The 16,471-nt window shown below is 36.6% G+C and overlaps 1 protein-coding gene and 1 non-coding gene across 24 annotated transcripts in view; one reads left to right on the top strand and one right to left on the bottom strand.

Moving 5' to 3' along the window:
• PRRC2C (proline rich coiled-coil 2C) overlaps positions 1 to 16,471 on the top strand; it is a 108,168-nt gene that overhangs the window by 25,349 nt on the left and 66,348 nt on the right. For 17 of the 23 annotated variants that reach the window (XM_063795373.1, XM_016932438.4, XM_016932395.4 and 14 more), the window contains exons 2-10: positions 1,183 to 1,351; positions 2,146 to 2,323; positions 3,672 to 3,781; positions 4,870 to 4,995; positions 6,727 to 6,950; positions 11,306 to 11,388; positions 12,357 to 12,490; positions 12,571 to 12,658; positions 13,955 to 14,090. In XM_063795373.1, coding sequence (XP_063651443.1) covers positions 1,240 to 1,351; positions 2,146 to 2,323; positions 3,672 to 3,781; positions 4,870 to 4,995; positions 6,727 to 6,950; positions 11,306 to 11,388; positions 12,357 to 12,490; positions 12,571 to 12,658; positions 13,955 to 14,090 — 1,191 coding nt within the window. In that variant the 5' untranslated portion in view covers positions 1,183 to 1,239. The remainder of the gene's footprint in view (positions 1 to 1,182; positions 1,352 to 2,145; positions 2,324 to 3,671; positions 3,782 to 4,869; positions 4,996 to 6,726; positions 6,951 to 11,305; positions 11,389 to 12,356; positions 12,491 to 12,570; positions 12,659 to 13,954; positions 14,091 to 16,471) is intronic. The other 6 variants (XM_001145685.7, XM_009438208.5, XM_016932389.4 and 3 more) reach the window with 4 other exon arrangements.
• On the bottom strand, positions 8,925 to 9,028 carry LOC112207043 (U6 spliceosomal RNA). Its single transcript, XR_002941525.1, has one exon. It is a non-coding gene; the product is annotated as a U6 spliceosomal RNA (small nuclear RNA).

Below are 16,471 nucleotides of genomic sequence, written 5' to 3'. Positions count from 1 at the left end.
AGTAACTACATTGTAAAGTTGTTTGACTGAAATGAGATAATAGAGGTGAGAATGCCTGATAAATTTTAATGGAACTATACAAACGTTGGGTGGCATTTTACATGCATATAAAATGACATCTCTGCTGATTCTGTAATTGACAAATATAAAACTAACGGATGAAACAAAATTTATAAAAGTAAAGTGGATATAGGCTTTACTTTGATGCTTTTTGCGTGGTATACGTATTCTATACTATCTTTGGCTCCTGTGTTTCAGTTCTCAATGTTTTCAGCTATTGATCGTTTGTATGGTAGAATTAGCCATCTTCTACCCTACTGCTACAATAACCCCTCAAAAACAAAAACAAAAACAACCGTTAGGTTGATAAGTATCTAATGTATCTACAACTTAATTAAATTGAAGGGAAATAGCATGAGACATAATTTTTCTTTTTTGCCTATCTATTAATAGACCAAGTTAGGGTGCATCACCAAGATGAGGGTACATTAGCTCTAAAGATGAGGATTCTCTTTGTATTTGAATGCTTATGAAAATGTTATTTATTTCTAACAACTTCTCATATGTAAGGGAACTTTATATATGCTTTGAAAAAAATGGATACTATTTTTTGAATATTTAGTCCGCAGTGATGAAATAGGTTATTTTTATATACCTTGTGTTTGTGAGATGTTTTACCTTTTACGAAATGAAGAGAACATAGAATGTTGTTTCTGTTCTAAACTGTTAAAGTTAATAGAGCTTTGTTGGGCACATACTGCCTGATGATGATACAGGGATGTAATATGTAGGGGAATGAAGATGTTGTCCTGTCATTTGGATTCCATGTGCGTAGGTTGATGTGTCAGTCATTTCAAGCATATTAAATTGGATAATATATCTTTTTAAAATAGACAGTCTCAGTGGGTTCACTGTGTTTTAACTATTCACGACAGCATGGAATTATAACCCTTATTCTCTATGATAGAGTTAAGCAGTTATAAACCATATATAACTGATATGTTTCACAAGTGCATGATAGCTTATTGTGATCAATTTTGTTGTGTATTGGTTATTGGAATTTGACAGTTAAAAAGTTCTATGAAATTATCATTGATATGGGAAGTTTTTTCAGAATTTCTGTGAACATTTGAATTTACTGAGTTTTTCATCCTTATTTTTCTTTCTTATGTACATCTTAAGGACTGGGGTTTTAAGGGGTGTGGCAGGAGGTTTTGGACTCGATGAGTTTCCACCGAAATGTCGGAGAAGTCAGGCCAGAGCACAAAAGCAAAGGATGGGAAAAAGTATGCAACACTCAGTTTATTTAATACTTACAAGGGGAAATCATTAGAAACACAGAAAACCACAGGTGAGTAAAATCAAGTGACACTTATGTTTTTCATGGTTTGTTTTGTTACTATAAGTGATACACCTGCTGCTATGAGAAGCTAGGATGTACCCAAGTTAATACAACGCTATTTACATTTGCCTTTTTATGCATGCACACATTTTTCAGAGGATATGTGATAAACATCTTATAATTGAAAATTTATACTTTCATAGAGCCCTTTAAAAATATTTTTGTTTTTCTCTGTTGTCAGCAGAAAAAAGGTAGAACTGTATGGCTCTAAAGGGGAAACTCAGTCAATGAGATTGATAGGCACAGACCTATATATTAGTGGGAATTTAGTATCTTTTTAATTATAGACTAGAGAAAGTCTTATGTTTCGTGTGTGGGGGTGTGTGTGCGTGTGTGTTAGATACTGTGACCTAGTGAATATAGTGAAAACTGAAAATCATGCATGGCATATTAACAGTATTCTTTATGAACATACAGTCAATGCATTTATTCTCTAACATTCTAAGTTTTGAGTTTGAAATAGATTCTCTGAAAAAATATCAGTATTATCAATGTTTTCTGTAGTGTGTTGAATTGCATTGTTAAAATTTTTAAGGAATCTGTTAAATGCTGTTAAATGGCTTGATTTCTACACTGAAATTTGTTGCAGGTGTGTAGCTTAGTTTTAAAATTATTATTTTAAAATACATGAATGAAAATCATTCAGGGATTGCATTAAATCCTATTGTTTTTCTATATTGTTTGAGGAATAAAATGGGTAATAAAATAGATGTTCTAAGAAAGTTGATGTTATTGATCTTTAGTTGCAGCTCGACATGGATTACAGAGTCTTGGAAAAGTCGGTATTTCACGGCGTATGCCTCCACCTGCTAACCTCCCAAGTCTTAAAGCAGAAAACAAAGGCAATGATCCTAATGTAAACATTGTACCTAAAGATGGCACAGGGTGGGCATCAAAACAAGAGCAACATGAAGAAGAAAAGTGAGTCAAAGTCTGTTAAAGAATGAAGCCCTTCCCCTTTCTTTGTAGGGAACTTATGTTTGAGTACCTGCTATTTGCTAAGTGTTACGCTGTCTGTATTACATATTACATACTTTATACTCTTTAAAGTCTTTTGACTATAGTAACTTTTGGTTAATTTTCCCTATTAAAAGTATTTCAATTTGTCAGGGTAGAACAGATGACAGAATTGGGAGTCACAACCTTGCTTATGTCATAGCCTTTATTAGGCTCCCCACTTTCATACTACCACCAACTCAGGTATTCCCTTTCCAATATGATTAAGAGTTGACTCCGATACCTAAATTCCATGATACTAAGGATGTCTGTCTGCCAATTTACTGTGTATCTCCAGCATTGAAACTGCCTGATGTTTCATAGGTGCTCAAGTAATAATTTGTATATACTGTAGCAAGAAAGTTAGGATAGAATTAAGTGTCCATCTTAGTCATCCTTCTTTCAACAACTATTTAGACTTCTGTGTGTCAAGGATTTTGCCAGACTCTTAGCTAATTGAATGACCAAGCCTAAATAGTGGTAATTTAAAAAAAATAAGACAAGCCATTGGATACTTGATGTTTTCTTGCCTATCTCTTATCAAAATTCTATACTCCTGCGTGGGGAGATTTATATAGTAAATTTGACTACTTCTGTAGTAATGTATCAAATACTTAAATGCTTGTTAGCCCTAGTAAAATTATTTTATAGTAATGAGTCAGTTATAGGTATGAGTGTCCCAGAAACACATTGCATTTTGTGAGCCTCTTAACTACTTTCTTATTTTTAAGCATTACCTCATTACAAGAATTGAATAAAACTGTACACCCTTTCAAAATACCTTTTACTCATGTGAATGCATTAGGCAGGTTGCTGTTACCTCTTTGAATAACAGTAGTAAGTACAGTGGTGATCCTGTTGACTGCCAAGTGGAGAGTTTGCTTAGCTTTAGCCCTCAACTAATTTCACCAGTCCAGACTGTATGTATGTTTATACTGCTATTTTTAATTATAAGTGTTCACTTCTTCAAAACAGATATTTGGTAACTGTGTTTAATTAAAAGTGTGTGTGTATGTGTGTGTGTGTGTGTTTTAAACAAAATGGAAAACAAGCAAAACTCATCTCATTGGGTTATTCAAAGGTAGAGATGAAAGACGATAAAAATAGCCATAATTCATTTAAAGGAATGTTGCAGAGAGAAAACATTTATTGGAGATTTACCAATGAATAAACATATAGCCAAAATAATTTGTACACAGGTTTACCTTAAATATAATATTGGTTTTATTTAAACATACAGTATCTGAAATAATGGATTCATATTTTTTTTAAGAACACCAGAAGTGCCACCAGCACAGCCAAAACCTGGGGTTGCAGCTCCCCCAGAAGTAGCACCTGCTCCCAAATCATGGGCCAGTAACAAGCAAGGTGGGCAAGGAGATGGTAAGTGGACATTAGTTGGGGAAGCTGCCTAGGCTTGATAGTTACTGAACAGCCATGCAGGAGATAAGGGGTGAACTGTGTTTTGGTAGAGCCATAAAGCATTGTTAAAGGATATACTCGAGGCTCTTAAAAAGGTTTTTTAAAAAATCTCTTGGGCTAGCTAAGTTCCAATGTCAAGAGCCATGTATGAGTCAATGATATTGGTTAAGGAAAGGAGTCTTTAAGATACCCTGTGCCCCACATCATTTTATCTTTACCTCTGCATATCCAAGCAAAGCTTGTACCTTCAAAGTATCCAGCCATCGCATAGATTGTTAGAAACCATACTCATTTTTCATCTATGTCCCCAACATCTCCTGTTTCAGACATGCTGCCACGATTCCTGAGAGGAGAAGAACTAGAAAGTAGCCATAAAGCACCACTGCTGTAATATTCCCCTTTCCCCCAAGGAATGATGGAATCCCCAGCAGAATTTAGTTTTCCCACTTTCGAAACAGGAACTGTCTATAAAACATTCTATGGAAGAACCAATCTGGGCCCTCAAGCTAACAAAACTAGCTCTTTTAATTTATAGAAGTACAAAAAATAGGTAGATAGGAAGTTGGGTGAATAGTGAGGTGTAATAATCTTAGCTGTAAATTAAATCAGAGTAAAGTAAATGAAGCAATAAATTAAATAAAGGCATTTTAGCCTCATCTTGATCTTGGGGTCTTTATTCATCAAACACTATTTCAGTAATATGATTTGAACGAATTCTGAGAATTCTTAGCAAAGGAATTTGATGTGTATTGAAAATGTAAGGAGTCATAATGAAAGAGAAACAAGCTCTTCATTTGCATGGTCATCTTAAATGAGTCCTCTGGAATGGTACTGGTAGATTACTGTCTTAGACTTTCATCTCCTCATGGCTGATCATTAGCTTTTCAAAGGAGTCTAGGTGAATTTTAAAGTGATATGGCTATGAACAGTCATCACTGAAATGTGGAATAATTTAAGAGAAAGAGGCAGAGAGCTCTATCCTGGGAGGGTGGTTTGTATTATCTTCAGTATAAAAGTTACCTTTAATTTTTTTTTTAAAAAATCTATAGGAATCCAAGTGAATAGTCAGTTTCAGCAAGAATTTCCCAGCCTGCAGGCAGCTGGGGATCAGGAAAAAAAAGAAAAGGAAACAAATGATGACAACTATGGACCTGGACCCAGTTTACGTCCACCAAGTAAGAGTACTTTCTCTTTAATACAAAATGAGATCATATTTGTGTATTATCTTACAATACAACCTCCTGCTTGCTGTTGCATATATTATTTGCCTAGTTTGAAAAGGCAGACTTTGTACTATAGTCACTTGCTACTCAGGTATGATTTTTGCACCGACAGTATCACTATAACTTGAGAACATGTTAGAAATGTGTCATCTTGGGCCTTGCATCCAACTTACTAAATCAAAATCTACATTTTAACAAGATGTCCAGGTGACTTTCATGTATACCAATATTTGGATTTTTTTATATTAGTTTTTGAGCAGGCTTCCCTAATGTGTAACTATTTACTTACTACTGTATTAATATTCGGTGATTCCTCACTTTCTGAGCTCAAACTGAGGAAACAAATAATTTTGGATAATGAGGGATAGTTTATGTACATTACAAAGCAAAAACTAAAAATAAAAGTATAAAATGTTCGAGGGATTTTTAAATGTCTTCTTAATTGTGATAGCTTCATACTGTCATTACCAAGTATCTTAAAGGACCTTGTTTACATGGGGAGGTTCGTCTATGACAGAAGTGTTTACAAATTCCATATTTCTAAAAACCTGATGTATTTCACGTTTTTTAGCTCTTGTCAGATCTAAATAAATCTAAATCTTATTTTTCAAGCGTCATAATGTGGTTGGTGCATTTGTATTAGAAATAGATGTGCTGACTCCTCTATTTTGTTCAGTTGAATTTTCACCAGTTGTCTATTGCTGCATAACAAATTTAGCAATGTAAAACAACAAACTGAACTATACTTATGATATCCCACTGTATCTGAAGGTCAGGAATCCAGGGTCAGCTTAGTTTGAGGTTCTGGCCAAGGGACTCTCTCTCAAAGCTGCAATGAAGCTGTCTGAAGCTGACTTGACTGGGGCTGTGCTTCCAAACTGACTGGTGTAGCTCTTGGCTCTTTAGTTTTATGGTCTGTTAGTGGGGCTGCTTATGACATGGCTTCTGCAGAATAAATGATGAGAGACAGACACCCTCCACCCAAGACAGAAGCCCACAGTCTTTAATAACTTAATCTGGAGAGGGACATGCTATCACTTCTGCCATATTCTACAGGTTACACAGACCAACCCTGCTATATTGTGAGAAGGGACTACACTTAGTGTAAATACCAGAAGATAAAGATCATTTGGGCTATCCAGGAGACTGGTTACCATGCAGTGTTTCTTAGCAAAACCACCTAGCTGTTTTATTTGGTTAAGTGTAATTACACCAGATAATTTCACGCAATCTGTTCACTTGGGGGCATCTGTAACTAACAATAATATACTGGAAACAGACAAATGAGAATATCACTGTCAACCCTTCCAGATTGTAGAAGTCCCATCTTCCTTCCCTCAGGAAACCTCAGGTGTGTCACTCTGAAACATGGCCATCTGATATATGGAGAACAGTGATTTTAATTTCTATACCAAATATTGATAAAGCTTCATAGAGAAGTTCTAATATTTTCTTCTCCCACCCCAGTATTTGCTTGTGGTGACACCCTCTGAGGTACATCCTCTCCACTTTGGAAGCCACTACTACACAAACAACTTGAAAGCATTAGTAGGACCTGGATTAGACTTTTCCTGCTCTTTCACTCTGCTTACTTGCTTTCATCTTCCTGAAATACATTTTGGTTTCACTTTGTTCCATTTTCAGATTTTTATCTTTTTCCTTTTTTCTCTGCCTTCGTACTAGATGTTGCTTGTTGGAGAGATGGTGGTAAGGCTGCTGGCTCACCTTCGTCATCTGATCAAGATGAAAAGCTCCCTGGCCAGGATGAAAGCACAGCTGGAACATCAGAGCAAAATGATATCCTCAAAGTGGTGGAAAAGAGGATAGCTTGTGGTCCTCCACAGGCTAAACTGAATGGACAGCAGGCTGCTCTCGCTTCCCAGTATAGAGCTATGATGCCTCCTTATGTGAGTATTGTTAAATGAACAAGCATTCAAACAAGTGGTTTTTGATCTGGGCTCCAAGGAGCGAATTGTTATAGGGAAAAGTTTAGGTCTTTGTTTTCATTAACATCTAACTAAAAATTAGCATTCTCTTTTATTGTATGGTATATTGTGAGAAGGGACTACACATGGTGTAAACACCAGAAGATAGAGATCATTTGGGCTATCCGGGAAACGTTACCACGCAGTGTTTCTTAGCAGAAACACCTAGCTGTTTTATTTGGTTAAGTGTAGTTGTACCAGATAGGAAACAAATCAGCAGTATCTTTATTATTAACAGGGATTGCAGATATTTTCATATCACATTACATTCAACATTACTTCAAAATAATTATTAGACCCATAGATAATGATCTAGTAAAGAAGCACGTATGTTACCATACCACAGATTTATTTTGTAAATACAGAGAACAATTACACTAACATTCTGTTTAATGTAATTGTTCTTCTTTGCAATATTTTTGTATTTTACATTATGCATTTAAAATGTTTTCCTGAGAGGAGGTCCATAGGATTCATCAGACTGACAAAGGGGTGGTTCATGGAAAAAATGATAAAGAACACTTGCCGTAGTTTCAAAGTTTTTATTTGTGTACTTTTAATTTTTTTTTCAATTTTTTTTTTTTTTTTTTTTGGAGACAGAGTCTTGCTCTTTCGCCCAGGCTGGAGTGCAGTGGCATGATCTCAGCTCACTGTACCCTCTGCCCCCTGGGTTCAAGCAATTCTTGTGCCTCCGCCTCCCGAGTAGCTGAAATTACAGATGCCACCACACCTGGCTTTTTTTTTTTTTTTTTTTTTTAAGTAGAGATGGGGTTTTGCCATGTTGGCAAGGCTGGTTTTGAACTCCTGGCATCAAGTAGTCTGCCCACCTTGGCCCCTCAGAGTGTTGGGATTACAGACATGAGCCACCTCACTTGGCCTTTAAACTTTTTTTAATGGAAAATTTTAAACATGTACAAAAATAAAGATAACAGTGCAATGAATCTGCCTCTTTTCCTACCACTTTTTTTTTTTTTTTTTTTTGAAACAGAGTCTCGCTCTGTGACCCAGGCTGGAGTGCAGTGACATGATGTCGGCTCACTGCAGCCTCTGCCTCCTAGGTTCAAGCAATTAACCTAGCCTTAGCCTCCTGAGTAGCTGGGATTATAGCTGCCCGCCACCATACCTGGCTAATTTTTATATTTTTAGTAGAGACAGGATTTTGCCATGTTGGCAAGGTTGGTCTTGAACTCCTAACGTCAAGTGATCCACCCGCCTCAGCCTCCCAAAGTGCTGGGATTATAGGCATGAGTCACCATGCCCGCTCTTTTCCTAGCACTTTGGATTACTAAAGCAAATCCAAGATATTTCATCAGTAAATATTTTAAGTTCTATTTTAAAGGATAAAGACTTGGGGAGAAGGTTTGCAATGCTGTTATACATAAAAAGAAAACTAATTCCTTGATATTCTCAAATATTATGTTAGTATTCCAGTAGTTGTCTCATAATTAGGATCCAGGCAACATCCATTCGTTGAGATTGGTTCACATTTCTTTTAAGAATCTTGTTACCTATAGATATTTCTATCTCCTGTTTCCTTTGGAGCTTATCTGTTATAATTTGTTAACCTGTGAAGTTCCTCAGATTTTGGATTTTGTTGATTCTATCTTTAATTTCATTTATTATATACTCTGGCACCCACCCCTGCCCTCCCACCACATTTTCTAAATTATTAGTTAGATTTGGTGTCCTCATTCTTTGTTTACTTTCAGCCCAATGTGAAGTTGTAAAGCAAGTCACATGTGCCTGGATACATCCATTTAGTTTTCCAGAAGACTCATTACTCTCATAGGAAACAAAAATCTAGGTCATATTTATTTAGTTTGTTGTTTAACTCCTAATGTTTGAATCCTAAATATCCATCATACTTTCCATTCCTCCATATTGTTGATTTTATTTAAAAATATGGAATGCTTCATGAATTTGTATGTTATTTTTATGCGGGGGCTGTGCTAATCTTCTCTGTATTGTTCCAATTTTGCTGCCAAAGTGAGCATATACATTACTATTTTTTAATCATTCTAGACTAACAGAGGGAGATGAATGATTAAATACAATTACTTGTTAAATGTTTTTTGCTCTGATGCCTAGGCTGGAGTGCAGTGGCACCATCTCAGCTCACTGCAGCCTCCACCTCCCAGGTTCAAGCGATTCTCCCGCCTCAACCTTCCAAGTAGCTGGGATTACAGGGGCACGCCATCACGCCCAGCTAATTCTTGTATTTTTAGTAGAGACAGGGTTTCACCATGTTGGCTGGGCTAGTCTGGATCTCCTGACTTGAGGTGATCCTTCCTCCTCGGCCTCCCAAAGTGCTGGGATTACAGGCGTGAGCCACCGTGCCTGGCCATTAAATGTTTTCCTAAAAGAAGTTTGGGAGTATGCTGACCTGGCCTTGAAAAATGATTTATACCCAATTACTTTTTTTCTAATCATTTTCAAATTGTGCTACCAAAGACCCCTGAACTTTCATGTGAGAGGGTAGGATAGGAAAGAGGGGAAACCACGTGGGCATCATTCCCACTTTCATCAGTGATTATATTTGAATAAAGTGTTCCACTAATTAACAAAAACATTTAAATATCACTACTGTATACTGAGAATTTAAAATTTGTTTCTAAAATGAATTTTCTGGCAAATTCCTAGACTTTAAGCATTTTTTAAGACCACATGAAATTATGTCTGGAATGACCAGATGAAGGATTTAATGCAACTTTAGCTATGAACATATGCCTCCAGTAGTGTCTTTATTAACTTCAGTATAGAAGTGTGATGCAACTGAAAATTCTCCAGAGTATCCCTCAAAGTTTCCCCAACTGAGTTTCAGCTGTTGCTTGACTTAATTAACATTGCTTCAACCTGACTTAAGAGAAATTTCTTCTCCTTTTTTTTTTTTTTTTTTTTTTTTTTTTTTTTTTTTAATAAAGACGGAGTTTCGCTCTGTCGCCAGGCTGGAGTGCAGTGGTGCGATCTCAGCTCACTGCAACCTCCACCTCCTGGGTTCAAGTGATTGTTGTGTCTCAGCATCCTGAGTTACTGGGATTACAGGCACGCCCACCACACCTAGCTAATTTTTTTGTATGTTTAGTAGAGACAGGGTTTCACCATGTTAGCCAGGATGGTCTCCATCTCCTGACCTCGTGATCTACCCGCTTCGGCCTCCCAAAGTGCTGGGATTGCAGGCATGAGCCACTGCACCTGGCTGAGAAATTTCTTCTTTAGACAACATAATCATATAAACATAGCCTTACTTCAAATGTAAGAATTTTCTTATCTAACACACAGTTACTACTTACTTTTTAGAAAAACTAGTCTTCTATTTCAGGATATAAATTATGTTTTTACAGTAATATAATTTCCTATTATTTACATAATTTGACTTGGATATAAGCGTATAGTCAATGACCAAGACATTCTTTGACCCTTCTTCCCTTCAAAATCATAGGATGAATCCCTTGGTGTTATTTGTTCTCAGAATCTATCTTATGTCTTCTCTTAAGTTTAGTTTCCCAGAGCCAAGTTCCTACAGAGAACAGTATCTGGACCTGTTTGGGACAGTTTATAATGATCATCTGTGCAGTAACTTGATTGAGAATTCACCTATGCCATATACATAGAAAATTTCTGGGTAGCTCTCTGTCCCCCTTTTCCAACTCACTTCCTTGGATTGTGGACTGTCTTTTAATTTTATCTGAGCTGAGTTCTTCTTCCCCACGCCTGCCACCCCTACATTTTTCTTTTTGAGGTGCTGGGACTGGGGACTGATGTTATCCTCCTTATCCACAAATCTGCCTCTGATTATTCTACTCCTGCTTATGGAGGAAGGCCAACAGCATTTGCTTTTCAAATATTTTCACTTTGCCGTTTGCTAGGGTGCATGTGTGTACATATCCTGTTGATACAATTACTTTAATGTAATTTATATCTTGTTGACACAGTTACTTTAATGTAATTTTACATTACATGTCTCATTGATACAGTTACTTTAATGTGTACATATCTTGTTGATACAGTTACTTTAATGTAATTTTATTAATATAATACAGAAGTTTTTCATATGTGCTCTAGTTATTCTATTTATAAAGAGTTGGTAGTGGCAATGGCCTTGGAAATGGGTTGCTATTGAGGATGAATAGATAACAGTCATTAATAGTTTTATTCACTTAAATCATTGTTTCTATAAATTGTAACTTCAGGCCTAGGCTCAGATTTATATATATATATAATTTTTTAAAATAACTAGGTTGCTAAATTTATCCCAATTTTTTGTTTCCTTCATTCAGATGTTCCAACAGTATCCGAGGATGACATATCCTCCTCTACATGGTCCCATGAGATTCCCACCTTCTTTATCTGAAACAAACAAGTAAGGCTATTAAATGATTAAAGTCTGTAAGGAATATATGCTTGTTAAGATTTCCTGAAGGTTGAGTGGATTGTGTGATTCTGAGTTGTGTAATTGATCGTTTTCCTATCCTCACAGTACAGTTGTCATTAGTAAATAATTGGCTAACTCTTATAAGACAGAACAGAAATAATTCATTCTTTTAAGCATTTAAATTAATTTACATAGGATTTTGAAAACTGAAAACCAGGCCGGGGACGGTGGCTCACCCCTGTAATCCCAGCACTTTGGAAGGCCGAGGTGGGCGATTCGCCCGAGGTCAGGAGTTCAAGGCCAGCCTGGCCAGCATGGTGAAACCCTGTTTCTATTAAAAAAGTACAAAACAATTAGTCGGACGTGGTGGCGTGCACCTGTAATCCCAGCTACTCGGGAGGCTGAGGCAGGAGAATTGCTTGAACCCAGGAGGCGGAAGTTGCAATGAGCCGAGATTGTGCCATTACACTCCAGCCTGAGTGACAGAGCAAGACTCCGTCTCAAAACAAAAAGAAAACTGAAAAACATGGCCCTAAAATTGATGACACTTGTTTTTCTCTTCTTCCTTTCATATTATGGACTCCTCATTTTCTTTCTTTCTTTTTTTTTTTTTTGCTTATTATATGAGACTTGAACATCCTTTTGAATTATTTTCCTCAAAATATATATTTTGAAGTTAGTTTTATTCATATCGTTATCCTTTTAACATATATTTGGTTTATCTTAAATATTTGAGAATTCTTAAAAACTTTGTCAGCTGTTACTTAAGAGTTACGTATTATCCTATCATTACGTATTAATATTAATTTTTTCATACACATGTCCATGCAGAACATATTAGGTATCTTGGTGTAGAAAACACTAATGTTGAAATGAACTAAATTCCAATCTTTTAGTATTCTCCCAGTTTAGTATCATAAACTTTTGTATCTTTTCCATGACCTGCCTTTCATTAGAGGCCTTCGAGGAAGAGGCCCACCTCCTTCATGGGCCTCTGAGCCTGAACGCCCATCCATTCTTAGTGCATCAGAACTGAAGGAGCTTGATAAATTTGATAACCTAGATGCTGAAGCTGATGAAGGTTGGGCAGGTAAGAGGCAAAATTAATTAAGTCCTTTAAATTGTTAGATGCTTTCAAGCAGCCAGTCTGAGTTTTCCTTAATTTAATAGGTGCTCAGATGGAAGTAGATTATACAGAGCAACTGAATTTCAGTGATGATGATGAACAAGGAAGTAACAGTCCTAAAGAAAATAACAGGTAAGTTGTGATATCTTTTACTAATAACAGTATGAATTTGTTGATACAATATTAGCTACTTATGCAAAGAGGCTTTGTTAATAGACAATTGTTTATTTGTAGAATTTATATATTCTCAGAAGTTTTACTGAATAGAGGGTGCTTAATGAGCTAGATTAATACAGTATACAGCTAATCAAGGAATTAAAATTTGATGCGTCTCAAGAAAGTTTATTTAAAAACATTTAGGGCTGGGTGCGGTGGCTCACATCTGTAATCCCAGCACTTTGGGAGGCCGAGGCAGGCAGATCACTTGAGGTCAGGAGTTCGAGACCAGCTTGGCCGACATGGTGAAACCCCATCTCTACTAAAAATACAAAAATTATCCAGGCGTGGTGGTGCATGCCTGTAATCCCAGCTACTCAGGAGGCTAAGGCAGGAGAATCACTTGAATCTGGGAGGCGGAGGTTGCAGTGAGCCAAGATCATGCCACTGCACTCCAGTCTGGGTGACAGAGCAAGACTGTATCTCAAAAAAAAAAAAAAGATATTTAGATGCTTGGCACCTAGTTTGGAGATCTTTTGAGAATTGGTATTAGGAACAATTTTTTAAACTGTTACTTGCTTGACCTGATCTGTATTTACAAAATTGGAGAATAATTCCCTGGGTTACTACAGCTGCTTCAGGTCCTCGATTTCTTAAAACTTAGTAAACTGCATTAGGGCCTTGGAAAATGGGGAGCTTTTTATTTCTTTTTCCTTCATTCTGGAATATTGGAGCACCAGTCAGGAATATATGGGTTATATATCATAAAAGTTGGGCTTTTAAAATATATGGAAGTTTGGAAGCACATTTGGTATGATTTTTCAGTTATGGCATTGTGACAAACATCGTTTTATGATCATTTAAGAGATACCTGTGGTTTGTCGTGGCTTTGAAAAAATACTGTAGTTTGATTTATCTTTTTATTAAATCAGAATAAATTAGAATGCAGTTAAATAATAATTCCAATATTACCCAGTTATATTTGGATTGTATTTCTTACGTAGAGGAGATAGGAAATGATGTGATTATATTCTTTTGCCAGGATATATGCCTGACATGTGTTTAGATTTGACAACTACTGTATTGCACTTTCATAGTATATATTTATTGAAAGAACAAATTAGCACTAATGGGTCACACACCCATCTCATTCCTTAATACATTCCCTCCCCCAGAAACCATACAGAAATAATTTTTTTTAATTGCAAAAATAATGTGTGTACTTACGATACAGTTGGTCCACTTTATTTCTTCTGCATTTTGATTTTTCAGTGAGGATCAAGGTTCAAAAGCCTCTGAAAACAAAAAAGAAACAGATGAAGTTTCCAACACTAAATCATCTTCCCAAATACCTGCCCAACCATCAGTAGCAAAAGTTCCCTATGGGAAAGGACCTTCATTTAATCAGGTTTGTTGGACTCATGGAGATCCTTGTTATTGCAAGGATCTCCTTATTGTAATTACTGTGTAATACTATGGATAATTATTCTTACCACAGAGTGGAACGGGACTTAGAAAAAGGAAACTGTGTATTTTTTTCTTGAATAGTCTTGAATCTATCATAATTTTTATTGCATTTAACCGGAATTATCAATACAGTAGCTAAAATTATCAAGTGAAAACTAAAGCTTCACATTTTTTTTACCTTATGATATAGCTCAATCATAGCAAAGTGTAGGGATAATATTTTTCTAAAATAAAATAAACATTGCTGAAGTGCTTTATGGTTTGTTGAATACTTAAATACTAGTCAGTCTTTTTGTGTGAATGGTACACTATCTGTAGGGAAATCACATAGTGAGTAGGGAGATCTAAAGTCTGAATCATTTTGAAGAACATTGTGAATGAAGGGAAATGTGTGTGCAACAGATATTTGATCCCACTTCTGAGATGGTAAATGGTTGCAAAAGCTGCATTATAAACTGGGAATAAAAAGGACTACTTTCAAGGGAGTCCACTTATCTCTTTATTAAGGAATCAGTATAGTTAGCATGTATTTGTTGGATTCATACAAAATAGATGGAGGAACTTGTCCCTTCTGAGGGCTAAAAGGAGGTAGCTAACAGTTTCCTTGACAGGAAAAAAAGTCAGTAAGCAGTTACAGTGTGCTAAGTGGCGTAATCATAGAGGGTACAAAATAAGTTCTTTGAGAATTCATTTAAGGTAGAAGGCTGCAGAAGACTAAGTACTTGAGCTAATTCTTAAACAAGCATGATTTAGGCAGTATACAAAGGGAATATAGCTGTTACAAGCAGTGGAAACACATGTAGAGAAGTATGAGAAAACATGGCACATTCAAGAAATTCTAAGTAGTTTGATATGGGAGAGAGGTAAGAGAGCTATGTAAGAACCACTTCTTTAAAATGTATGCTATATGAGGGTTTTAATCTTAAGGCATTGATGATCCATTGAATAAATTTATGAACCCTGAAAAAGAAGAATTTTTAAAATAACATTTTAATAACTTTTTTGTGTGACTTTTTACTTATTGGCATAATGGGGAATGAGAATTTTTCATGAAAGAATAGAGGAATAGATGGAATATGTCTTGATGTCTTTGACTTTTTTGTGACAGTCATGTGACAGTTTATGTGACAGTTTATATTAGCAAGTGAATGTTTCATATATTTTGTTCCATTATGTTTTAGATTTTCTTTTTTTAAGATAAATCTCATATTTTTAGTTTGCCACTAGAAAAGAATTGAGCTTACATAAATAAAATTTAATAATTAGAGGTATAGATCTCCTCAGTCAGATTTGCTGGATCAGAATTCCAGAACAGCTAGACTAAAATTCTTTTTTTCCCTCTTGAGACAGAGCCTTGCTGTTTCACCCAGGCTGGAATGGAGTTGCGTGATCTTGGCTCACTGCAACCTCCACCTCCTGGGCTCAAGAGATTCTTGTTCCTCAGCCTCCCAACTAGCTGGGACTACAGTGGTGCACCACCACACCCAGCTAATTTTTGTATTTTTAATAGGGCTGGGGTTTCCCCATGTTGGCCAGGCTGGTCTTGAACTCCTGGCCTCAAATGACCCACCCGCCTCAGCCTCCCAAAGTGCTGGGATTACAGGCGTGAGGCACCACGCCTGGCTAAAATTTTTATTGTAAAGTGCATTTAAGATTCTAACCTTACTGAAATAGCAGAGTGATTGCATAGAAAGTAATCTTGTAATGAGTGATATGCTTTTATTTAAAAAGAGAGGAGAAAGATGTTTAGCAATCTTATGGTATTGAGAAAATCATTACATTCAGAAATATATCTTTTTTTTTTTTTTTTTGAGATGGAGTCTTGATCTGTCTCCCAGGCTGTAATGCAGTGGCGTGATCTCCACTCACTGCAACCTCTGCCTCTCAGGTTCAAGCGATTCTTCTGCCTCAGCCTCCCAAGTAGCTGGGATTACAGGCTCCCGCCACCATGCCTGGCTAATTTTTGTATCTTTAGTAGAGACAGGTTTCGCCATGTTCGCCAGGCTGGTCTCTAACTCCAGACCTTGTGATCCGCCTGCCTTGGCCTTCCGAAGTGCTAGGCTCACAGGCATGAGCCACCGTGCCCGGCTGAAATATTTCTAATAGATATATCTTTTCTTTTTCTTTCCTTTTTTGAGATGGAGTCTTGCTCTGTCACCCAGGCTGGAGTGCAGTAGCATGATCTTGGCTCACTGCAGCCTCCGCCTCCCAGGTTCAAGCAGTTCTCCTGTCTCAGCCTCCAGAGTAGCTGGGATTACAGGCACCCGCCACCACGCCTGGCTAATTTTTGTATTTTTAGTAGAGACAGGGTTTTGCCATGTT

The sequence above is a fragment of the Pan troglodytes genome, chromosome 1 (assembly GCF_028858775.2).
Source record: "Pan troglodytes isolate AG18354 chromosome 1, NHGRI_mPanTro3-v2.0_pri, whole genome shotgun sequence".
Classification (NCBI taxonomy): domain Eukaryota; kingdom Metazoa; phylum Chordata; class Mammalia; order Primates; family Hominidae; genus Pan; species Pan troglodytes.
Note: the sequence above shows the minus strand (reverse complement) of the source record. Positions and strands in the feature narration are given on the sequence as shown.